General features: G+C 39.7%; 1 protein-coding gene across 2 annotated transcripts in view; it reads right to left on the reverse strand.

Annotated features, from left to right (window-relative positions):
- Positions 1-632: 632 nt before the first annotated feature.
- The window catches only part of cnot7 (CCR4-NOT transcription complex, subunit 7), a 37,783-nt gene continuing 11,059 nt past the window's right edge, over positions 633-27,356 (reverse strand). The window contains exons 3-7 of one of the 2 annotated variants that reach the window (XM_078217670.1): positions 24,463-24,656; positions 23,122-23,283; positions 12,121-12,265; positions 10,762-10,872; positions 633-2,880 (exon numbers count right to left, since the gene is read on the reverse strand). In XM_078217670.1, the coding sequence (XP_078073796.1) occupies positions 2,749-2,880; positions 10,762-10,872; positions 12,121-12,265; positions 23,122-23,283; positions 24,463-24,656 (744 nt within the window). In that variant the 3' untranslated portion in view covers positions 633-2,748. The remainder of the gene's footprint in view (positions 2,881-10,761; positions 10,873-12,120; positions 12,266-23,121; positions 23,284-24,462; positions 24,657-27,356) is intronic. The other variant, XM_078217677.1, reaches the window with a different exon arrangement.

The raw sequence follows: 27,356 nt of genomic DNA on the forward strand, positions 1-27,356 counted from the left end.
CTAAATGCTAAGAAAAAGAAACAGTGTTTAACTGGAAGGTTGTAAATTTTGCACAGGTGACTATTATTTGAAATGCACAAGCAATTGTACAGCATAGCTAAATATTCCGGTGCAAGTACCAATAATTTTATTGGTTTTGACTAAAGTAACATTTGAAATAAATGACCAGATTAGGCTGCAACACACTAAGAAAACTGTAGAATTATTTTTCTATGGGACAACCAGACTACAGGGCTGATGAAAAGAAGAAATAAAATGACCCAAAGACAGGTTTCAGATTAAGATTCTTCCCCGAGGCTATAATGAGGTGAACATTAAATAGGAAGCAGTTAACCCCGTGTTGGAAAATTATTTGAAGTTTAATATATATATAAAGGATAATCTAGAACATCTATTTCTAATTCTAGCATACTTTCACTGTTGCATCTTGGAGAGGCAACAATAGATGGATGAAGTGAAAGACATTGAACAAGTCATTATTTTCCCAAGGTTCAACTGGAATACACAAAATGACTTTAGCAGTCAAGGTTTTCTCGTCAGGCTGGAAATAATAGAGTTTGTTCAATTCCAATGAAAAATGTGAAAAGTGATGGACATCTTGCCAGCTAATAAAAACAAGCAACCAAACTTGTGTAAGTAAGAAACAAATTTGAAGCCTTTATTTACAAAAAGGTTTAAAAACAAATAATACCTTGTTTTTCACATAATTGTTTTATAAAAGATCCATTATGTTACAGCTCTGTAACATAATGAAATAACAGAACACATTAATTACATCGTAGTCACATTGGTCTGGGGATTTTGACCTTTTGCTAAGCTCGTTGAAATCTAATAAGGACTGAATTCTGCAACATGCATTTGATGGTTTGAGGCAAGTACCAGCTATTCATTAAAGGTCTTCCTGCTCAGCTGCGTAAATGCATGCAGAATACAATGCATAAGACTCAATAATATATTACATGGTGTTTACAATTCATATACATGTACTAAAGGGGTTGCATAGCAAGTCATGCTGCATCAAAACCAGCATCACTCAGTTGTTATACCTACTTAACGTTACTCATGGAATTGCAATACTGTAAAAAGACAAAGTCCGGCTTTTCAAAGCTTTTTAAAATTTCGCCTTTTTGATCCTACAGAGGTAAAATGCTAAATAAAACAGTAGTACTAAAGTGTTGATTATGAATTTCCATTAATTCCGGGTTGTATGTGGTAACAGCCACTTTGAAAGCCCCAACAGCATTACAATCCAATTTTTACAATGCATGTATGGCCTCGCACCGTGCTAGCAGAGGAACAATTGTCTACCTCTCCATAATCAAGGCATTGAATCCCTTCAGACAAAAACACAAAGCACTTAAAATTATTTTATCTGTTCTCAGCTAAGCCACAAAATATGGCATTCCAAAACAGAAAAACCCTGTTTGTTTTCCATCTTGCGAATATGTACTCCTGCCATTTGCTCTACAGGAACACAACGGTGAGCAAAGAGAAGTTGAAGTCTGATTCTCCACTAGGTGGGCAGAAAGGAGAGTCAGAAATAAAAACACTGGCTAAAAAATAATTGAATGACAACGTTTCTGTACTACTATGTTTGAAAAAGGATTTGATCAAAGAAAACCCTATGTGAAGTTAAAAATTCCATGTAAATTGGACAGTGCTTTTTTTTAAACTTTTTGGAGGAAGCCTAGCTTTGGTGTAACGGAGATGCTCCTGCAATGTTGTAATGACTGCCACTGAGGATGAAAATATATCTTTTATAATAAAGCCAAGTTTTAAAAAATCTCAGAACATTCTTCAGTTGAAAAAAGGCTCATTGTCATAAACAATATTATATCACATACATAATCTGGCACCATGACATCAGTGCTGGGGTGTAACCAGTATAAATTGTAAGTTTTTTTTAAAACTTAAATTAAACTCATTCAAGTTTTATTTTATTACAACAATGCAGTTCATGTACAAAGAGGCATAGTATCTGCAGCACTAAGCACGTGGGATGCTGGTTTTGGTTCAGCTAGCTGCACTTCCGATATGTTAGAACCATGTGTATGGGAGGCATTCCCAGAAGAAACTGATGTTAAAAGGAAAAAAAACTGTAAGGCAACACCTACAGGTCTCCTTCTTTAACTGCAGCAAATACAAGAGCTTCAGTAATATTGTTTGCTACCACAAACCGGTAGCGGAGATGCTGTCACACTAAGCCAGCAGGCACGGAAAATCCATAAACAGTAACTCAATGGTGTGAAGTAGTTCAAGTTTCCGAGCTTTCTCATCTCACATGTGAGAATGTGAGACTAAGAAGCAGCAAAATTCCCATAAAATAGAGGAACCAGTCACTCTTTAAAGTGCAAATTCGATGGTCCACAATCCTGAATAGCTAAAATTCCTGTTTTTATTTTTAAGTGCCACATATGAGATAGGAATGGTAAATAACCAGTTGATACTTATTGCATGCTTTTAGGAAGAAAAGGAGAAAAATAACTGCTCGAAAGTTCATCCAGGTGGTTATTCTTCCCACTTTCTCCAGCAACCTTTCATAAAGAAGATCTGTATCGGAACTAACTGGGCAGATCATACTAACATGGAGTTTCCCTATCAAGGTCAGAATGACCAAGATGTTGGCACAAGTCTAGTGAACAGAAAGAACAGGGAAAATAAGGAAACCTGAATGTCTGAGCAACTCAGACACAGATAAAAATTAGATCCAGTATATGTGGCCCAAAAAATTAATCTCCCCATTTCCGGTCAAGGCTGCTGTTTATTGGCTTCTTCTTCGTATGCATTTCCCGTACCATTCTGAACATATGATGAGCCTGAGCCAAGACCATACAGGTGGCCACAATATTTGGCATCATCAATGTGATCCTCAAAGAACATCTGGAGGGAAACAAACAGAGAAAGACAAGTAAACAAATCAAAATTCAGAGAAATCATGACTACATAAAAAGATTCTTCGAAACCAAATATGTTGGCTTCCTTCATATATTTTCAGGACCTTGACATTTAGAGCACTGCAGCAAAATTAACTGAGGATCAATGAGTTGACCAACTGTAACAGAGCTAAACCTCACACTAATTTTTATGAAATATATATTTAGCATGCTAATTTATAAAATTTTAAAAACTGATCAAAGACTTTAAAATGACTGAAGCCATGGCTGGCTGTGACTTTCAAACCAAAGGAACTTAATGGCAGTCAGAGAAGCTGACACTTTGTTACCTCTGAAGAGGTGCAAATGAATCGGTGAGCTGCAGAAACCAACTTCAAAGGGAATTATACAAAGGCCAGCTACATTTCCTAAGCCAGACCTGACAAACGAATACTACTAGTCTACTGGGACAAAAGGACAAACTCTTTCAAATTCTTAATGGTTGAACATTAACAATTTCAAGAATTCAAGAGGAGAAGCGGGAGTCATGTTGCATGACCCCACTATCTGGGAGAACCAGTTATCCTGTCCTGCTGTACTGTTTCTCAGCTTGCCATTTTCCATCTAGCAAGCAGCAGCTCAGAACCAGAGTTCAGTTCAGGTTTAAATGCCTGCCCCCACCTACATTGCTTCTACTAGAACTTCTGTACCAGTGCCCAAAAGACCAATTGGTGTCTACGTGCTTATCCCACTCTGGAAGTCATCTCTATTGGAAAAGTGAATTACCCAGCAGCAGTGTTCAGCCTGCAAATCCCTGTGAAAGAATACGCCATTGGACTTCAATTCTGGACTCTGGATTCATGTGAATTCTGTGGCTTTTGGTCTGTAAGCCCTTCTTTCTTTATCTATTCTATGTGACACCTCCTCCCATGTTTTAAGTCTGTGTAAATAAACAACCCTCTTGAGTTTACCCTATCTCGAATTGGTTGGGAGATTATTAATAAAAATTGGATCACACCAAAATTGAGGGGTTGGGAAATAAAGGGAGGATATCAAGATCAAAAATTCTGTTTATGGAAGAGTGGTGAGAGGAAATATCAGGGCTGTTCAAATTAAACCCCCCCCTGTCCATAACACAACCATTTTCGGTTCTAATTGACCTGATCACAACTCACCAATCAGTGCTGTTCTGACTTTTTGATTGGCTTAGTAACTGCTTTCCTAAAAAGACAATTAAAATCCACTTTAAAAAATAAGTTACTCTCAAATCAATCACACAGAATGTATTTGTATGATTGATTCATGTTAGCTAACTTGTAGAACGTGCACAAACGAAAATTTAATTCTAGTGTTGATTTACATATATTCCCCTCTAAAACTAAGAATGACAATCATAAAACCCCGTCAACAATAACAGGTTGCTTTAATCTATTTTAGCATAGGTTAAGCAGTTGTTTTTTGTACTTTTAGCTGTTGTACTCGTGCCTAATTTTGCATTTCCACCTATATACATCCCATAATGCTAACTGAGCTAAGAATAAAGTATATTTTGTTTCAAAAACAAAATCTCAGAATTGTCAAGCATGGAAGGCAGCCATTCAGCCCATCGTGTCTGTGCCAGCCTTCCAAATGATCAATTCATCCAAGATCCTCTCCCCCACCATCCCCCCAAAACCTGCAGACTCTTCAATTCCCTCATGATTGAACCTCCTCAGGCAGCGCATTCCAGATTTTCATCACTCGCATTATGAAAAAGATTTTCTTCATGTCTCTTTCACTTTTTTTTGCCAATTATCTTAAGTCTGTCACTTTATGTTCTTGATTCTTCCACCTTTGGGAACAGATCCCCCCCCCTCTACTCTGTCCAGACCTTTTGTGATTTTGAATACCTCTATCAAATCTCTTTTCTACCTACTCTCCAATGAAAACGGTCCCACTTCCCAATCTCATAGAAATCATACAGTACAGAAAGAGGCCATTTGGCCCATCGAGTCTGCACCGACCACAATCCCACCCAGGCCCTACCCCCATATCCCTACATATTTTACCCACTAATCCCTCTAACCTATGCATCTCAGGACACTAAGGGGCAATTTTTTAGCATAGCCAATCAACCTAACCCGCACATCTTTGGACTGTGGGAGGAAACCGGAGCATCCGGAGGAAACCCACGCAGACACGAGGAGAATGTGCAAACTCCACACAGACAGTGACCCAAGCCGGGAATCGAACCCAGGTCCCTGGAGCTGTGAAGCAGCAGTGCTAACCACTGTGCTACCGTGCCGCCCTATCTATCTACATAACTAAAGTTCCTCATTGTTGGAACCATTCTCATGAATCCTTCTTGCACCCTCTAATGCTTTCACATCTTTACTGAAATGTGGCACCTAGGACTAGATGCAATACTCCAATTGAGGCTGAACTAGTGTCTTATTCAAGTTTAACATAACCAGAATGCTCTTATACTCGATGCTCCTACCAATCAAGCCTAAGATACTGTTGGTTTTATTAATCACTCTTCCAACTTATCCTGCCACCTTCAAATGACTTGTGCATCTTGCTCCTCAACACCCTTTAGAATTATATCCTTTATTTATATGGGGCCTCTACATTCTTCCTACAAAAATGAATCATATTTCTTAGCATTGATTTCATCTGCCATTTGTCCTCCCATTCCACCAACTTGCCTATGTCCTTTTGAAGTTCTAGACTAGGCTCCTCATAGCTCCTGATGCTTCCAAGTTTTGTATCATTTGCAAATTTTGAAATTTTTCCATGCTTACTTAAGTCTAGGTCATTACTATATATTAGAAAGAGCAAGAGTTTGAACACCAATCCCTGGGGAACTCAGAGTCAGAGGTTTACAGCATGGAAACAGGCCCTTGCGCCCAACTTGTCCATGCCACCCCTTTTTTAACCCCTAGGCTAGTCCCAATTGCCCACATTTGGCCCATATCCCTCTATGCCCATCTTACCCATGTAACTGTCTAAACACTTTTTAAAAGACAAAATTGTACCCGCCTCTACTACTACCTTTGGCCGCTTGTTCCAGGCACTCACCCGCCTTTTGTGTGAAAAAATTGCCCCCTGGACCCTTTTGTTTATCTCCCCTCTCACCTTAAACCTATGCGCTCTCGTTTTAGACTCCCCTACCTTTGGGAAAAGACATTGACTATCTACCTGATCTATGCCCCTCATTATTTTGTAGACCTCTATAATGGGAGAGTCTGGAGCGGGGGAAGAACGTCCATGCAGTGAAAGTGCTGCTGTTAACTCTGAGGAACTGGGAAGAGAGCTCGGGAGAAGCCCGAGTGAGTTCAGAAAAGGCTCGGGCAAAGCCCTCGTAATCGAGGAGGGCTCGGGGAAGTCCAGAATTTCTGAGGAGGCAGTTGATAGAGACTCCTTGCTGCAAGTGCTTGGAGTAGTGGTGTTCTGCTTGGCACAGACATAGATCTCAAAGTGTGCTTGCAAGCTAGTGTTTGAGTGAACTTGAGAAACCATGGAGATGGAATCTCATAAGGGGAGGTTGAAGCCGTGTGTGGTTGGCCATTGTTAAAGCTGTCCATGTGGGAGTGACATTTGGAGAGAATTCCAAGGCAGAATTCTGGTCCAAAGATGTGCGGGTTAGGTTGATTGGCCATGCTAAAAATTGCCCCTTAGTGTCCTGAGATGCGTAGGTTAGAGGGATTAGTGGGTAAATCTGTAGGGATGTGGGGGTAGGGCCTGGGTGGGATTGTGGTCGGTGCAGACTCGATGGGCCGAATGGCCTCTTTCTGTACTGTAGGATTTCTATCTATCTATCTAAGATCACCCCTCAGCCTCCTATGCTCCAGAGAAAAAAGTCCCAGTCCATCCAGCCTCTCCTTATAACTCAAACCATCAAGTCCCGGTAGCATCCTAGTAAATCTTTTCTATACTCTTTCTAGTTTAATAATATCCTTTCTATAATAGGGTGATCAGAACTGTACACAACTCCACTACAGACATTCCTCCAGTTCAAAAAACATCTATTAACCACTATTGTTTCCTGTCACTCAGCCATGTTGCCGCTCTCTCTTTTATTCCGTGAGCCATAACTTTGCTCACATGTCTATTGTGTGCCATTATCTCGAATGCCTTTTGGAAGTCCACATCAAAAACATCAGCCTCATTAACTCTCTCCTTTACCTCTTTAAAAAGCTCCAACAAGTTAAACACAATTTTCCCTTAACAATTCTATTCTGGATTTTTTTAAGTAACCTGCAGTTGTCCAGATGACCATTGATTTTGTCCCAACTGGTTTCCAGAAGTTTCACCACCACCAAATTTAAAGTAATTAGCTGATAGTTGTTGGGCTTAGGGCTAAACATAGGGTTAAAAATTTAATATGGCTAGTTTACATGTTCAAGGATCACAATGCACAATTATCCTATGTCTGATCCATGTGATGAAGGCAGCACGGAAATTGCGTGTTGTCTACTCGGTTCCATGATTGCATCATGCAGCCCTGCATTGCTAAGTGGCTGCACATCTGACAGGATGCCCAGGTTCCTGTGAAGCTAACATGTTAAAACCAGCCTGCACCTATTAAAGGGATGGTACATTCTGGCAGCAGCATGTGTTGAACTGTTTCAAAAAGCGTTTCTGACAAGAAATATCAATGAAGCAGCCAGAGAGGGCTTCCCGTGTACGTCATTGCAGCATTGGAGGTTTGGTTTAGGGGGTGGAAAGGAGAGGTATTATGTTCTGTTCCAGACATACACTGAGAAGGGAATGGGAGCTGGTCTCTCTGGAGGTGAACACAGAGTCTGGTCCAGAGGACCGAGTTGTATTACTGCAACAAAGTTCAATTAACTTACACAAGTGGATGCATCTGTACAAACATCACCCATTCACCATAGTACCAACTTCACACACCTCCCAACTACGCCATCAGCAATTCCTAGCAACTCTATCTCATATTCTCATGCTCCAATGATCCTCAAACACTTCTCACTGCTACAAATCTTACACCCACGCCTCACAGATTGTATATTTCCAGCTATTCAGCTGTGACAGGCAAATCACCCAAACAAACTCTAATCTCTGGCAGGAAATTGTGGCATCTAATAGGAGGGAGCTGTAGACAGCCATGTCGGGAGCAGGCAAAGCAGCTTTTCTTCAGCCCCTTGGAAAGGATGGTACTGCAAATTATTAGATGGAAATTACTGAGGCCACTTTAACCATCATTGTTGAAAACTTCAAGGATGATGATATATTCTGGTCTATGCACCATATGCCTATGTTAGATCCCACTTCAAGCAACTGTTGGGAGGCAGGTTGGGGAGATTGGGAGAGGTAAGTGGCAAACAAAGCAGGAGTGCATTTTAAAAAACAAACTGAGCGTGCGCGGTTACATTGGGTACATACGCAGCAACCACACTAAAATTAAAATGGAGTCAGTGTTATTTAGCCACATTCTGTTATTTACAAACCATATTAAAATGCGCTATTAGAACATGCTTCAAACTGGGGATACCTGTTCAACGTTGCGGATGGTGTGGCCATCCACCTCATACTTTTTCTACCTACCCCACCCTCCTCTTAACCTTATTCTGCCCTTCTACATTTGATTTAGGTACCCAAGAATGCTTCCTGGCCTGCCAACGCAATCTGATGCAGGGCACGAACAAGGGCAGATATCTGATGAAGAAGCAATGTCTCGCAGAACACAGCAGGCTGCCACAAATTTGGGGAAACAGTCTGGTGAGTATTTGGGGGCATCACCTCCACTCCACCCCTCCCAATTAGTTCAGGCAGTGGAACCATCATTTGAGAATGATGCTTATTTGGTTCACAACCTTAATGGTTGAACAAATTTGTACTTTGTTGCAAGTTTTCTTTTTCCTCAGCTTGCGCTGGGACAAATATTTTAAGTAATTATTGCCTCAGGCTTACACAAACCAATACATGCTTTGGAGGCAAAAATCACCTCTGCACCTAGTTCCACTCTCACCACATTTCTGAAATTTGCACTTTACTTACACGGCATGCGTTTTAAATGAAGAAGTGTGACCACTCGAGTGATATTTCAGAAAAGCTTTCACTCCTCATACATCAGCACCTATCATACATGGATTCCACTCTTTATCTTCATGGGTTTAAAGACTGCTCGTATAAAAATAAACCAGTTTTCTACACTATCTGACTGAAACAATGGTGAGACATTTGTGGCCTTCTCCAAACAATTAGTATCAAATCATTATAACTTCACAGAATATGTCAAATTGGACAACTGCATTGAGCATTGATGCTATTTATTCCAAGGCATTTGGAAAGAATTAGGTTTACACACGCAAAGAGTTTTGACAGCACTTTGACAAGTCTCAATTGAAGCACTAAAATTTTAATTTCAAACCTTTGCAGCATAAAGAACACATAATTACAATTCAAGTACTTATTATTTTAGTGAAATAGAAATAAAATATACAATGTACATTTAACACTTTATGATTAATTTTCCATCAATTCTGGATTGCAATTCTCAAATTAGAGAACCACTCACATTTAAAATCATTCAGTTGAGCAATTGAACTGCAGCAGATAAACAGCCCACATAAAATATTGAAGGAAATTCATTTTTTTGGTTCTGCATATACAAGTCTAAACAGCCTACAGGATGCTAAGCGAAGACATATATTAATTTATGGAACAATCTTCCATCTAGCAAAATAAATGCTGACTTGGGTTGAGGTATTCAAACATGAAAAAGAATACTCCATGTGCTCCTTCTCAATTAGGGTGAATGATGCATGTTGACCTTGCCAGTGACGTTTATATTGCACAAAAGAATAAGGAAAAAATAAAAAGCGGGGCTATGGGTTGTATTCTAATGCAGGAATGATCAGCAAATGGTCCATGATTCAGAGTGAAGGCCTAAACAACAAAATTAACTGAATTACTTTTATTTAAACTCTAGTTTATTTTTAGATTAGTGTTACAAGGAATTAAGTAAAAAATAAAAATTGTATTTTACTATTGTACAGCATGACATTCCTAGAGTCTTATAAAATGTGATTCCCTTGAGTCATTGGTAGCGTTCTAATCCAAGTTAGAAATTCATGGGTTCAAAACGCAATCCGCAATTTGAGCAAATAATCTAGGCTGAGAATTTAGTGCAGTACTGTGGTACTTCTGTGCTGTCAAAGGTATCATCTTTCAGGCGAGAGGTTAAACTGAGGTCCAGTCCTCATGTCCAGCTGGATGCAAAATATCCCACATCACTTTTTCTCGAAGAGGAGCAGGAATCTCTGAAATTGTCCTGGCCAATATTAATCCCTAAATAATTGCCATCAAAAAGATTAACTGGTCATTCATCTCGCTGTTGTTTATGGGACCTTGTTAGGTGCAAAATTGGCCATCATGTTTGTATACAAAACAATGACTACATTTCAAAAGAATTGCATTGTAACATTGGGGACATTAAAGACACCCCTGATTAATTTTCTTCCTAGTTTCTTTTCTCTTATTCAATAATATTTAATTAACTATGTGAGTATGGTTAATTTATTATATTCATATTCTTAGGATCTGGAATGCACTCTGAGGGGGTGATGGAGGTAGATTCAATCGAGACCTTCAAAAGATAATTGGATAATTGAAAATGTTTTTAAAATTCTGTTTTATGGGGGAGGGGGATAGGACTTAAGTAGGTGCTTTCGCCTGAAGTTGCTCTGGATACAACGGGCCAAATGGCCTCCTTCTCTGCTGTAACCATTCCATGATTTTATGACCAGATGCTAAATTCTGCAACTTTGGTGACAATATTAGCAATACTAACAACTCTCAAATGGTGTGTTGAGTCCTGAAAAACACGATAAAAAGCCTCAAACAAATTTAACTTTTAAAGGTTTTAAGTTGATATTCATACCTCTCGCATTTTGAAAAAGGCCATTCCTGTTAATAGTGAGTCTGAGCCTGCTTGATGCTGTGGCCCAATTCGCTCCAATTCCAATTGTTCAGCTACTTCCTGCAAGCCACCCTACAGAAACAAATCTCAATTAGATATATTTTGTTTATAGAACGTACACAGTATTTGAAGAGGGATGGGAAAAATAAATGAGCAATTTGTTGTCAACATTCTAGCTAAACAGACACCAGTAATATAAAATTCTTTAAATGGCACCATAGCAGACTGAGCATATTCAAGACATTAGGATGGCATTATGGATTTTTAAAAATTATATCCTCTGGACCAGTGTGAAAGTGTACAAAGTGGATGGGCGGGGGTGGGGAGGGGGGGGGGGGGGGGGGAGAGAGAGAGAGAGAACGGACTTTGGGGGCGAAAAGCGTACCAAATTTTGTTTGCAATATTCAAATTAATACTCCAATTGTTCTAAAAGAGTTTAAGCATATTAGCTACATATTACTTGTGAGATCAAATTTTATGATAAAATGACATGCTGACAGTACAGTCAACCCACCATAACATTTCAGAAAAACACTGTCCCCTCAAACATATCCTTCTCAAACAGAACACCTCAAATAATTTATCAAGTGATAATTCCATTATTAATCGCCCACATTCACTCATTAGCCAGGTCAGTTTTCCATATTAAAGATTACAAAAGTGCATATTGTTACTTATATGTACACTTGTATTCCACATACTGAATCTCTCAGGATTCTCTTGATTGTTCCCACAATCAGGTTTTAATTTAAAACAAAATGCTGAAAATAAACAGCAGGTCTGTCAGTATCTAAAAATATGGATTGTCTGTAGACCTCTCGCATCTGATGACTATTTATTTTCTATATTTAGGAACTTTTAGGTTTTATTTCTGGTTTCCAAAATGTATATTTTTTAAATTTTATCTTAGTTGTAATTTTGTCAAGTGCTCACATTAGCTCAATTTAAGTTTCTGGTACTGCAGGCTCACCTGGCTGAAACAACAGTTAGAAACAAAACAAGTGCAGACATACTCTGTTTTAACTCTAGGTTAAAATATTTATTATCGTACGTGATTCAGTTTACTCACAAAAAATTATGAGAACCCACTATTTTAGCAGCAAGGGTATTTGTGGTGCTGGATATACTAATGGATTTAATACGGTAAGCTTAGTTATGTACATTTTTGTAAGTCAATTTCTCATTGGCCATACCTTTGAAAAATTTAGTTTCCCACAAAACAGCCTTTCATAAATACACAATCTAATACTTGTGCAGTTTTGAAAATCTTTAAATTTAAACAATTCTTATGATTCAGCTTTAGATAAGTTACAGCAATACCTTGAGATTCTTGCAGCTTTTCATGAGGTATTTCACATCATAAATTACAGGGAAGAACAACCGTAGGATTTCAAAGAAGTCTGGTTCTTCTTCAGGCAAGTTGGAATTTGTGAGTATTTTGATCAAGTAGCCAAAGTCATATCCACTGTAATGAAACAACCATACGTTCATGACCACTATCTTATCTTCGCTGTTAACCACTCAACAATGCATTAATAATGCTGCAAACTGCAGATATCAAATAACATGATGCAGGTTTACAGCTGCAATGTTCCATATAGCAAGTTACTGCCTCTGCAATACAGATGATCCTTGACCTATTTTGCACATCCACTTAATGCTGGCTTCAGAGCATCAGTAACGTATGTTTGCCTCCCACACACGGACACTTGTAAAACGGTCAAGGAATGGGAGTGAAAGGATTTTTTAAAAAAATCAAATACCCACAGTGCAGAAGGAGGCCACTGAGCCCATCGAGTCTGCACCGACTCTCCAAAAGAACATACCCAGCACCGCCATGCCCCCCTATTGATGTGGGCATCAAAAGCAAGGTCAGTATGTTTTACCCATCTGAATTGCCATCGAGAAGGTGGTGTAGGTGTATTCGGTGTTAGGTAGGGAGTTTCAGGATTTTAACCAGAGGATGAAGGATTGGTGCAGATTTCCAAGTCAGGATGCTGAGACACTTTATGGGCAACCTGCAGGAGACAGTATTCCCACATGCCTTGTTCTTCTAGCTGGATTGGAGGTGCTGTCGAGGAACCGGAGTGAGGTGCTGCATTACATCTTGTAGATGGTACACACTGCTGCTATTGTGAAGGAAGTGAATGTTCAAGGCAATGGATGGGGTGCCAATCAAGTAGTATTGAATGGTGTCAAGCTTCTTGAGTGTTGTTGGAGCTGCACTCATCCAGGGAAGTGGAGAGTAATCCATCACACTCCTGACTTGAGCCTTGTAGATGGTGGACAGACTTTGGGGAGTCAGGAGGCAAGTTACTCACCACAGGATTCCTGGCCACTGACCTGCTCTTGTAGCCACAGTATTTATATGGCTAGTCCAGTTTAGTTTCTGGTCAATGGTAACACCAGGATGCTGATAATGGGGGATTCAGCAATGGTAATGCCCTGGAGCAACGGTCAGATTCTCTCTTGTTGCAAATGGTCATTGCCTGACACTTGTGTGGTGCAAATGTTACTTGCCACTTGTCAGCCCAAGCCTGGGTGTTGTCCAGGTCTTGCTACATTTGGACATGAACTGCTTCAGTATCTGCGGAGGCGCAGGTGGTGCTGAACATCATCAGTGAACATTCTCACTTCTGACCTTGTGATGGAAGAAAGGTCATTGATGGAGCAGCTGAAGATTCTTGGGTCGAGGACACAATCCTAATGAACTCTTGCAATGATGTCCTGGAACTGAGATGATTAACTTCCAACCACCACACCCATCTTCCTTTGTGCTAAGTATGACTGCAACCAGCAGAGGGCTTCCCCCATTTCCCATTGATTCCAGTTTTGCCAGGGCTCCTTGATGCAATACTCAGTCAAACGCTGCTTTGATGTCAACGGCAGTCACTTTAGAACATAGAATATAGAACATTACAGCGCAGGACAGGCCCTTCGGCCCTCGATGTTGCGCCGACCAGTGAAACCAATCTAAAGCCCATCTCACGTACACTATTCCAACATCATCCATATGTTTATCCAATGATCATTTAAATGCCCTTAATGTTGGCGAGTCCACTACTGCTGCAGGCAGGGCATTCCACGCCCTTACCACTCTCTGAGTGAAGAACCTACCTCTGACATCTGTCCTATATCTATCACCCCTAAATTTAAAGCTATGTCCCCTCGTGCTAGCTATCATCATCTGAGGAAAAAGGCTGTCACTATCCACCCTATCTAATCCTCTGATCATTTTGTATGCCTCTATTAAGTCACCTCTTAACCTTCTTCTCTCTAATGAAAACAATCTCAAGTCCCTCAGCCTTTCCTCATAAGACCTTCCCACCATACCAGGCAACATCCTGGTAAATCTCCTCTGCACCCTTTCCAATGCTTCCACATCCTTCCTATTACGTGCTAACCAGAACTGTACACAATACTCCAAGGACGGCCGCACCAGAGTTTTGTACAGCTGCAACATGACCTCCTGGCTCCGAAACTCAATCCCTCTACCAATAACAGCTAACACTCCGTACGCCTTCTTAACAACTCTATCAACCTGGGTGCCAACTTTGCCTCTGGAATTCAGCTCTTTGGTCCATGTTTGAACCAAGGCTGTAGTGGAGCAGAGTGTTCCTGGCAGAACCTAAACTAACCCAGTTCCCCAGAGCATTACCTTGGATCTCTGGATTACTAGCCCAGCAACAATACCATTGTACTACCACCTCCCCATGAGGTAACATAATTGGATTAATACTATCTAAAACCAAGTAAAATCTCCATCCCAAATATTTCACATTTCTACAATCCACAATAATTATTATATATATGCAGTCAAGGCAATTGCAGGTCTATGAGCATTATCAGTCTATAGAAGAGTGTAGTGTTTCCACTGCCCTCGGGGCAAGGCATTGCCACTGTGTGACCATCACATAAGAATGGTGCGTTCTTAACTACGCAACACGACAAGTGGTCATGGCCTGAACAATAGATGTGGTGATTTCAAGGACTAAATTCTGAGAAGAGACAAAATTAGACTCGTATTCCTTGGAACATAGATGGCTAAAGGATGATTTGATTGAAGTTGGTAGGATATTGAAAAGAATGGATAGGATAGATAAACTTTTTTCAGTGAGGGGAAGAGTCTATAATAACCTTAAAATCAGAGACAGGATGATTCAGAGAGACTAAAACATTTCTTCACTCCAAGTATAGAATTCTTCCCCATATAAGAAATTGGGGAATCTTAAAATGGCAGTGCATTGTTTCTGGCGAGAAAATCAGCATGTTCCTCTCCAGCTCCTACCCACACTGTCAAAGAAAAATCAAGGAGGCATGCTTTACACCGACATGCAGGGGGACAGGGCCTCTATAGACCGGAAAAAGCTGCACTGAGATTCCTGCCCAGCCCCCCCACCCCTCTCCCCCCAACCCAATGGCCATCACCAGCATCCCTAGCTCCTCTGTCCACTCCTAGCCACCACCACATACAAATGAGCTCTCTCACCAACCGCACCCCCACTCCCCCTTCGCCTGAAGCTCCCACTGGGGTCTACCTCTTGGCAGAGGTTGGCACTGCCAGTTTGGCACAAGCATGGTGCCAACCTGTGGCAAGGGGCAATTTCCCTCTTTCCCAGGGGCTATACTTACCTTTACACCCGGGGGATCCCCACGATTGGGTTCATCTAGATGTGAGCGAATCTTTGTAAACGGCCAACATGTCAATTATGGCAAGGAAATCAATATTTGGGGTGGGTTGGGAGCTAATTATATTAAAATTTATTCAAATATACGTAAATCAGGTTCACATTCTTGATGGCGCGCGGCAAGGCACGGGGAAAATCCAAGATCGCGATCTTGACGGCGAGATGTGCTTTTTCTGGATCTTGAGTCCCTGCTGGGATCTGCACAGACTGTAAGCATGGGCTTAAGATCACCCCATTAACTCAGTTAATAATTCTAAATCTGAGATTTATTAATTTTTGCCATACAAGGGTTTGAAAGGATATGAAGGCAAGATGAGTGAATGGACTTAAGATGCAGATCAGCCACAACCTCATTAAGTAGATGAGCAAGATCAGGAGGCTGAGTGGCCTACATCTGTTCTTATCTTCCTATATACTTCCAAAGGAACGGATATGACCAAAATCTTTTGGCCTGCATGAAAACGTGTATGACCCATCCACAGGAGTAATCTCAGAAAAAAGGATGTCACGGTCTAATTCACAGACCTCCAGAAGCTCTGACACATGATAGACTTTTATTTTCAGCTGATCTGCAGGTCTTTTGAGAAGGTTTGGATTACAAAACTGAGCAATCCAGATCTGACTAACTTGAATAATACACTATACTTCTACGTGCTGGGCATTCACTACAAGTGACATTCAAAGTTATCCATGAAGTCCTCCACTATGGGAAGGGAATTATCCCTCCTGGTTTGGAATTAATAAAACCTGACCAGATGAAAATTGCAGTGAAAGTCTTGTCCAGTGAATAGGATAATGGTCACTCTTTGTTTTTCAGAATCCGTGGTGAATATGGTGTGGTTTGTAAGTTTTGACTTCAAATATTTGTCAAGTTCTGACAGAGGTCTTTGTAGTGCAGCAAAAAGAGATGCAACTCCATGGCCTTGCACCTCCTCCAACTCTCCAAGATATCTGAACTTCTCCAATTCTGGCCTCTTGTGCATCATCGATTTCAACTGCTCATTGATTGATGGCCATACCCTAAGCAGTCTTGGCCCAAGGCTCTGAAACTCCATCCTTAAACCCCTTTCCCCTCTCTACCTCCCTCAGCTCATTTAAGACAATTATAATCTAGCTCTTTCACTAAGCCATTTGTCATCTATCCCCAAATCATCTTTCGCAGTTCATTGCAAAAAGTTTGATTGAGCTTTTAAAGCACTTTTTGCTGCCTTAAAGTCATACTAAATGCAAGTAGTAGTTGTTGTATTAATTGATTTTCTTAGCCTCTTTCCATGATCCCCTGTATAGAACACTTGTCAATTAGTCAGGTTATGACAGCAATGCTCAACAAAGGCACAAAAATATTTCAAGTAGCTGTCTTGCAAATAGAATTGTGAGAAACCTGCATATATATTGACCCTAGAAATCGTCATCGCATAGCTATTAGCTGGAATCAAGAAATAATCCTATATTCACTGGAGTTTAGAAGAATGAGGGGTGATATTGTTGAAACAGGCAGAATTCTGAAGGCACCCGACAGGGTAAACACAAAAGGCTGTTTCCCCCCCAGCTGGGGAATCTGGAACATGGGACAGCCCAATCATCTAGGTCTGAGATGAGGAAAAAATTCTTAATTCAAAGGATTATTCTTTGGAATTCTCCACCCCAGAAGTGGATGCTCCATTGCTGAATGTATTTAAGGTTGAAACTTTCAGAATGTTCGTCTCTTAAGGAACCAAGAGATATGGGAAGCAGGCAAAAAGTAGAGTTAAGATCAGCCATGATCAAACTTAAAGACTTGAGCAGGCTTGAAGGACCATATGGTCAGCTCTGGCTCCTATTTACTAGGATTTATGTTCTTACCCATTGAAATAGTGATCCTACTTAAACACCTTTCTTTGGGTTTCAGCATGTTGCTCATTCATTTCCAATGCAATCCCTGTTATATTCAGTGGTTAGAACTTGAAAATGGAATAATTAGACAGACTATTTTTAGACATCACATTGGTATGTACGAGTGAATGAATTTTAGCCTGTTGAGAACACTAAACTCATAGAAGCCTGTAAAACAGATTAAATATGTAAATTCAAGTATTACAATTAACTAAATTAATATTTGCTTGTTGAGACAAAATAGTCCCTGACAATAGATAGTATATAAAGTTAATTTTTCTATTTTGTTTTAAAATAAATTGAATATGCATTGTTTTACAAGAACAGGAGCTCAATATCAGATGATGCACAGTGTTTGATATGGCTAAAGTGAAGCAATGTCCCTTTAAGGCCACAAGATCAATGAGTCAGGTCAGAACTTAACTGCTTAATTAAATTCTGCAAGAGAGGTTAAAGTTTAATTCTGATTCAGCCTGCGAGTCAAGGGATATGGGGACAGAGCTGGAGTATGACATTGAATAGAGGCCCAGCCATGATCATATTGAATGACGGAGCAGGCTCGAAGGTCAAATGGCCTACTCCGGCTCCTATTTTCTATGATTCTAACCCAGGATGAAATGTCCAGCAAAAACAAAAAATAACGTTACTTAATATCATGCAAGGAGGTACCCCTCTGTTCATTTCTTTCTCTGAACATTTCAAACAAATTTGTGAAAACTGGAAGAAATTTGCAGATTACTCTGTGTGGAAAGAGTTAATCAGAGTAAGAGCAGAAGTCTGCTATTGGTTTGGAGTGATTTTAAACTGCTTTGTTAATTTTTATCCATTGCTTGTTAATCAGGGAGTACGATTTTTAAACTGTAATATCTTAAAATAATTGATATTATGATTGTGCAACTACACAACAATTCCAACATAACTGATCTTTTGAACTGGGACTGACACTTCCAGCACTGGTGTGTTTTTAATATGAAGTAATCACCTTAATGGGCTAAGTTCATTGGGAACGTGCCAATGTGTGTTGACCTCAGATTTGAAAGAACTGTAGTACTGATCAGTAGCTGCAAGAACACTAGTTTATCCTGCAAAAGAAAACATCTGCATAAAACATTATCTTTTTAATTAAAATCTCTGTAGGATATGATGACCAGCTTAGTGATTAGGAGGTACAGAATCAAAGACAGACTTATAGTTAACAGCAATTAAATATAACAGGAAAGGAATGTGGGAAAAATGAGGGGATATACTGAGCTCACTGTAAAAAGCAAGTTAGGGTAGGGTCTTAGCTTGTTGACTGAATTATCAATAAGGTTTATGTTCTTAGTAATTTCTCTCTTGTGATGGTATTGTGAGCAGGATTTTATGGCGTTGCTCATTCTGAAAACGTAAAATCCTGCCCAAGGTCCACAGACCTTCCCATTATCCGCCCCTGACCCACTTGATTCCCGTAGTGGGCAGGGCAGTAAAATTCCAGCCTGTGTCTTTAAGACATATATGTATATCATGTTTCTTGTAAGGGGTATGTTTAAAAGTCAGCGGTTTTACAAGATGTCAATTTGCCTCCGAAAAGATGCAGCTCCATGCTTAGAATCCAGGATAATAATTGATCTTAGCTAAAGGGGTGTTGATTTAATCTGCATGTGTGTTTACTTGGGTTTTCCCTTGGGGTTTCAGAGTAGGATTTTGATTAGATTGATTGACAGAGACAGATGGGGGGAGAAATAAGCTTGCAGGACAGGCTGTGTTTTAAAACAGTTACTGCTGGTTTCTCAAAGAAGGAAGAGGTGTCTTTCTGTCTGTCTCTCTCTCTCTCTCTGGAAGTTGCTGTTTGTGGCTCTCAGAAGATCCATGTCTCGGTCTCTCTCTCTCTCCAGAGATGTTCAAAAAGCTCTAGGACAGTTAACAAGTACAAGCATGTAAACCTGGCTGTTTGCTAAGTGATTGTGAAGAGGAGTTTAAATCTATAAGAGGAATATTGCTTGAATTGGAACGAATAGAGATCGGTTAGCAGTTAAGAATTGTATTTTGTCATGTTTAAGAATTGTTCAACTGTTAAATATTAAGCTAATTAATTAGTTATAGTTAAACTGTGTTGTTAAATAAAGTTTGTTTTGATAAAAGCTTCCTAGTTTGTCAGTAGAATCGCACCTGAAGTGAAACATCATAATGCCAAAATAGCAAGTAGTCTAACTTCATAATATACCTTGGGGTTCCTAACACCCTATACTGAATTATTTTAACATGGTACAATTATATCATAGTATGCTGTGAAGACAGCTGATGGTAACATAGCAGGGTTGAGAAAAAAGTTTTTACAAGCGATGATTTGTACCAAGAATATGGATTTTAAAGGTCTAAATACTAAGCTCAGAACTCTTAACAAGTTTGAGACTCTTTAACCATCAAATACGGTCATAGATACTATGAGATTTTTGTTTAAACAACAAGTATTTTATACGGTATAAAGTGGACTTCAACATTTCAAGACTTTATTGATTCTGAAGGATTGATGGAACATCCAATCATAAATAAATACATTATCTAACATTTCAATCAGCTACATAGAATTGTGTGGAGTAAATTACCTATTATATGTAACCAAAGTGAGAGCAGGAAGGCATTCATGAAGAGGAAGTACACAAACGATACCATTTAAGAAAGTGAACTAGTCATTTAATGGTAAATGCTCCCAACCTTGAATCTGAAATTTAAAGGGATTTTCCAATTCTCATTAATTCATTTTTTGTGATGGATTTTTATCTAAATGGCTTAACGGTATATTTAGTAAACAACTGTTATACACTCTGGCCTTAAATTGAGTTTCAATTTGGCCACAGAATATATTGTGCATTAAACTGACTTACATTCCTTATAAAACAACATAGCATTTGACTCACCAACAGCATAGGTTGACATATTTTTTAAAATTATGCACAATTCTTACTCCCCATCTACTGATTTTTAGCATCATTTCAAAAGGAGACCATTTAGTTCACTGCATTAACTCTTTGAAAGAATTAACCCTGCTCTTTTTCCATAACCTTGCAAATGTATTCTTTTCAAGTATATATCCAATTTAGTTTTGAAAGTTACCACTTAATCTTTTAATTTTAAAAATTAAATCCACTTTTTCAAATTGTGCATTCCATATCATTACAATTTGCCACAATTGTTAATTTTCTCATCATCTCCTTTTGGCAACTATTTAAAATTTGTATGTTCTGGTCACCAATCTTCCTGTCAGTGGAAAAACTATCACCTATCCACCTAAGCTGAAACACTGATCTACAGAGAGCAATTCCAGCTTCCCTCCGCTCAAGTCCTTCCAACTCTGGTATCATTTTGTAACTCTCCTTTGCACCCTCTCCAAAGATCTGACATCCTTTCTAAATTATGATGGGCGGCATGGTGGTAAGCGCTGCTGCTTCACAGCGCCAGGGATTCAGGTTTGATTCCCGGTTGGGTTACTGTCTGAGTGGAATCTGTACGTTCTCCCCGTGTCTGCGTGGGTTTCTTCCGGGTGCTCAGGTTTCCTCCCACAGTCTGAAAGATGTGCTGGTTAGGTGCATTGGCCATGCTAAATTCTCCCTCAGTGTACCCGAACAGGCAGTGGAGTGTGGTGACTAGGGGATTTTCACAGTAACTTACTTGCATTGTTATTGTAAGCCTACTTGTGACAATAAATAAACTTTACTTAAGAACCTATACACAGTACTCCAGCTGAGGCTTAACCAGTGATTTCTAACATTTAGCAACTTTATTGTTTTTGTGCTCTGCGCCTTGATTTAAGTTCAGTATCCCCCAAGCTTCTTTTTGTAAATAACCGTACTAATTTGTCCTGCCATCTTTAAAGATTTGTAAATGTGAATGCCCAGGTTCTCTCATCCCTGTATCCACATTTCATAAATGGCCAATTATCTTAATGTGATCTCTAATACACACAACAGCAGGAAAGAGATAAATTAAACACTACCATTTCATCAAAAAGAAAAAAGGACATTAAATAAAGTTCAAGATGAGAAAGCCCATTTGGTTCCTTGAAGTTCATCTCTCCTATGCTCTAAATCTTATAAATTAAGAGCAGGAGTAGGCCACTTGGCCCTTTGAGCTTGTTCCACCATTCAATAAAGTAAGGGCTGATCTGATTGTAACCACAACTCTACATTTAACCCACCTCCAAAAACCTTTCACCCTCTTACTTATCAATAATCTATCTTGCTCTGCCATCGTCTCATCACAATCCCAACCTGGTATGAGGTAGAAAAGGCTATCCAACAGCTAAAGAGTAACAAGGCATCAGGAGCAGATGAAAGCTCCGCCTAAGCACTAAAACATGACAGAGAAGCACTATTGGCCTGAATACTTGACCTAATTTGCCGTACCTGGAAGGAGGAGAACATGGCTGGAGATCTCAGCGATGCTGTAATCATGACCATCTTCAAGAAAGGTGACAAGTCTGATAGCAGTAACCACAGAAGAATTTCTCTACTGTTGACCATAGGGAAAGTCATCACAAGAGTCCTCCTGAATTGCCTTCTCCCTGGGGCTGAAAAGTTCCTTCCAGAGAAGGAGATGCTGCCCACAACAGACATGATCTTCACCGAATGCAGGAACAGCACCAACCGTTGTACAAGGCTTTCTCTGAACTCAAAAGGTCTTTGACACTGGCAATCACCAAGGATTATGGAGCTCCGTTTCAGCGGCCCCCAAAAGTTAGTCACTATCAGTGACATGCAAGCGTGATGCTGACCAACAGATCCACCAGACTCAATTCACATTCGGACTGGTGTCAAGCAAGGCTGTCTCATCGCACTGATGTTCTCCTCGATCTTCCTTGCTATATTGCTCCATCTCGCCCTCATCAAGCTCCCAGCTGGAGTGGAGCTAAACTACAGAACAAACGGGAATCCGTTCTATCTCGGCCACCTGCAGGCCAGGTCCAAGATCATTCCATCCATGCTACTGTATAACAGTATGCAGACGATGGCTTGCGCACGCACACGCACGCACACACGCACACACACAGAGGCCAAGCTCCAAGCCATCGCCAACACCTTCACTGAGGTGTACAAGAACATGGGTCTTACATTAAACATCTTTCTGCCCCACTCTGAAGTGCATCTTATCCAGGCCCTTTCCCCTGCCCTATCCCTGTTACCCCACACATTTACCATGGTTAATTCATCTAATCTACACATCTTAGGATACTAAGAAGCAATTTTACCATGGCCAATCCAACTATCACCGTACCTTTCTGATAAGCCCCCATTATTTATTTCTTTATATACCATCCTACCGTGTAAGTTACAATTAGGGGGCCTGTTCATCACTCCCACAAGTGACTTCTTGCTTTTATCATTTCTCATCTCTACCCAAGCCGCTTCTACATCTGTTTTTCTGTCATCTCTCTCTATTGTGCGAATATCATTAACAAACCCCCACCTTTTCCTAACTTCCTAAATGTCATGTAACCTTTGATATTCAAGTCCCAATCTAGGTCATTCTACAGCCATGTCTCTGGAATAGCTATCAGATTGTCCTTGTTTATTTCTATTTCCACGGTCAGTTCATCTGTTCCATTTTGAATGATACATGCATTCAGATACAGAGCCTTTAGTTTTGTCCTATTATTTACCAGCCGTATCTGATTATTTACTCTTAGATTTGTACTCTGCCTCTTCCTGCCATTTTGAAGATAAGTTGCATTTTAACGCTTATAAGTAGAAATTTTGTTAGTGAAGCACGTGTACCAGTTACTTACCTGTGGAATGAAAGCCACTTGACCCCTTCACATAATACAACACCAGATGTCATAAGAACTTCTGCAAAATACATTGTATCAATCCCTTCCTCCTCATGTTTTTTAAACTGGATACCAGATGTTGTAAGGAGTTCTATCGAGTCTTGAGCATACATGTCCTCTCTAAAATCAACAAAAAAATTTAAAACAGAAAAATAAACATAAGCAAATGTACCCCTAACAACATAATCCTATAAAATCGTAGTCCATTCAGATGCATGAAGATTGGGTTTTGTATTATATTTTTATGGTTAAACTGCAATGTTTTTAACATGTTTAAATTACAATACAATTTTTTTTGCTCACAATCACAATTTCATCTATTCATTTATTTTCTACCAATTGATGGGAATTTCATGAATTGGTCTGAAGCATATTAACTATGCCCAAATGATCATACAGATGAGACACAATATTCTGATGTACATATCTTTTTACTCCTGCTTTCCAGGACACTTAACTAATCAATACTCGAGCAAATTCCAGTAGAGCTTTTAGAAGCAAATAAATGGCAAGTCTGCAGATCTCAGAAAGACTTTACAAATTTAATGTTCTTTCAAGAGTTGACTCTTTGTCAAGTAGCAATTATGCATTTGTACATCATACACCAAAATAATTCTCTTAACATTTCTTAATTATCATGACACTCAGTAAAATTTCAGCTGCAGTAATTTTAATATCTACTGGCAAATCCAATAAAGTTAATATGTTTTAAATAGTTACCTATGAAGCAAGTACAAAGAAAAGCATGCTTGCAAGGTTCCTTCAACATTGTTAATAAATCCAGGTCAACTAGGTGAGACATCATTACCAGCACTTCCAGGATGGTCATGGCTAGCCTCTTGGCTTCGCTCTTGTCTCAAATGTTAGCCCATAGCAGTTGCAGCTTGCCCCCTCCATCTCATGACTTACGACTCTCACACCATCCTAATGGTTTTGTCCCAACTTAAGTCTTGATTCCTGAGAGTTTCCTAGTCACTGCCTGTTCTTGACTTGAGGAAGGGTTATGCTGAACTTCAAATCAGTCATGACTCAGCCTTAAGAAGCATTTGGTGCTTACTGCCCCTTTTCTCAAATGAAGCCTATGATTGTCCAGAAATCTGAACACAGTTGTGAATTTACATCCATACTCAGAATTTTTTAAAACTTGAAAATCTTGCTTGGAAAATGTTCTGCCTTACACCAGGAGTTTTACTATTATCAGAAAATAATAAACAGACACCATCTAGATTGCTTTTAACAGTTGGACAAACTAGTCTAAGCAGTAAATAACAGAAATAAGAGATTCTTAAGTACACTTACGTCAGATTAAATTTGAAGTTGAATTGCCACGTGGAGGTACCTGGAGGGTACTCGCCCTGTTCATTTACAAACGTCAGCCCCAGCTGTATGATCTTCAGTAAATCTACATTACAACGCAATAGTTGATATTGGTAGTCTGCATTACTTCTGAATTCTCCAATTGGTCGTGCTACTACACCTGGAAATTCTGTGTCCTAATAAATTTTTGAAAAATATAAGCAGATTTTTTTTTAATCCCTTTCATTTTAATAAACACAAATGATTGCAGTTGGAGCTCTCTAAACAATGTAGATTTCATGTTTCCAGAAGCAAATGACCACATTTAGAAAGTGCTCTAGCTCTTGAGCTATGTTGTAGCAGAAGTTACCATGAGTAACAAATCACTGCATTGTGTGTGTTCAAGCTATCTTTACAATGAAAATCATGAGAATTCTCTCCAGCAACCTACATGGAGACTCACCTGGTTGCTCCAAATGCTCATCAGTTTTTATATATAAATTAAGGAATCCACAAGCCGGCATTAGCTAGTCTCAAAGATGATCGCGATACACTGGTTTTGTAATATTTTATTAAATCGGAAATTTGTGATAAAGTCTTACACTTTTGGCAGGTTATTTAAGGTGCCAGAGTTCAGAGGGTTTTTACCTTTCATAACAAAAGCAACTTTAATGAATAAATTAAATTGGTCTAAACAAACCTCAACAGCTTTTATGCGTGGCTTTGCATCAGTCGAGAGTTAGTTATACAATAGCCCTCCTGTGAAGTCCACAACTATTTGCTAGCATGCAATGATTTTTTTCCTGAAGTGTCAAACGAACTCCTGAATAATTATGACATAGAAAGGAACCTTTTTCTTTTTACAATCACAATAGATGTTTTGCGATTTTAGAATGACATTGAAGCCATAAGGTTTCACTTTTGTGTTATGACAGACAAGATGATCACATCTGGCACATACTGGGTGGAATCTTACTGGAAAATGACAAAGTGTCAGTGTTTAACTGAAAGCCAGCATGTTTCTCTCCAGAAAAACAGGCAGGTTTTCTCTCCAGATCTTAAGGCACTTTGTCAAGAGAAGGAGGATGGTGTTTCACACCGTCATGTTAAGGTGTGGGGCCTAAAAATCGGAGATCATGATCTCGCTGGCGAGACTTGCAATTTCCAGGTTTCGTTGGATTTTGAGCCTCCACCACTATTCTTGCGGATGGAGAACAAGGGCTCAAGATCGCCCCCACAGTATGTGACTTGGTTCCTGATGCAGATACTTACTGCTATGATGGCATGTTTATTTGGCTTTCAGCACTTCCCCCAACCTGATGAGCATAAACGTTCAAACAACCTTTTCTCAACAGAATCATAGAATTCATACAGTGCAGAAGAGGCCATTTGGCCCATCACGTCTGCACCAACTCTCTGACAGGATACCTAACCTAGGCCCTCCTCCTACCTCATCCCTGTAACTTCATACAGTTACCATGGTTAACCCACCTAACCTGCACATCTTTGGGCTGTGGGAACACCCAGTGGAAACCCACGCAGACATGGGGAGAATGTGCAAACTCCACACAGTCAGTCACCCAAGGCCAGAAGAAGCCAATATTTTTTCAATATAGCTTTTAAAAATTAAAAACATGAAGATATCCTACATTTGTAATGTTTCATGCTCCTTCATGGACAAGGAGTGTCTTTTAAACGAGGTCACGGGTTTGGGAGGTGCCATCAAAGGAGCCTCGGCAAGTTGCTGCAGTGTACCTTGTAGATGGTATACACTGTTACCACTGTGCACTGCTGTGCAGAGTATGAATGTTAAGATGTGGATGGGGAGCCAATGAAACAGGCGGCTTCATCTTGAATGGTGTTGAGCTTCGAGGTGTTGTTGAAGCTGCACTCATTCAGGCAAATGTATAATATTCCATAACACTCCTGGGAACAAGCATTGGAAAGTCAGGAAGTCAGTTACTGCAGAATCCACAGCCTCTGACCTGTTTTTGTGGCAGCAGCTACAATGATGAGTGCTGTTATGTTTCTAGTCAATAGCAAACTTCACGATGCGCAAGGCATTTGGCAATGGCAATGCTATTAAAGGGCATGGGGACATGGCCAGATTCTCTTGTTAGATATGGTCATTTTCTGGTATTTGCGCGGCATGAATTTACATGTCAGTTATCAGCCCTAAGTGGAATGTTCTCCAGCTCCTGTTGTGTGCAGATAAGGACTGTTTCGGTATCTACTGAATTGTTAATGAAAGTTACCTGTGAAATAATCAGTGAACATCTCCACTGCTGACCTCATGTTGGAGATGGTCATTGATAAAGCAGCTGAAGATGGTTGGGCTTAGGACATTACCCTGAGGACCTCTTGCAGAGATGTCTTCTGACCTCCACACACACACACACACACACAACCATTTTTCTTTTGTTGGATACGATCCCGCCCCCCCCCCCCCCCCCCTCCCCATCCTCCTGATTTTTATTTTAAATTTTATTTTCCAACAAAAACCTATTTAATAACAAAGCAAACCTCTCAATTCACATTTCTTTACACCGGGAAACACAATTCTCAAACAAAACAATACGCAGTCTGCAACTGTGTTCAATACAATTCTTCTCTGACATCTCTTATGAAAAACAAAATATGTCTTTGCAACAATCCTAAACATAAATACATTGAATTCAAAGCCAATTACAATCAATTCTTGGATAACATTTCTTACAGTTATCAGATATGAAAATGGTAATAAAAATCTAGGTGTTAACTCTTAGGCGCTGCAAGTAAAAGCAAGATCTTTGTTTCCATGGCAATCAGAATTTACGCAATACTTCAGGAAAACATTTGAAATTCTGAAAAGATTGATTGTAGTTAAGGTCAGGATATGGCAATAGAGAATAAAATGA

This window comes from Mustelus asterias, chromosome 1 (assembly GCF_964213995.1).
Source record: "Mustelus asterias chromosome 1, sMusAst1.hap1.1, whole genome shotgun sequence".
Taxonomy (NCBI): Eukaryota; Metazoa; Chordata; class Chondrichthyes; order Carcharhiniformes; family Triakidae; genus Mustelus; species Mustelus asterias.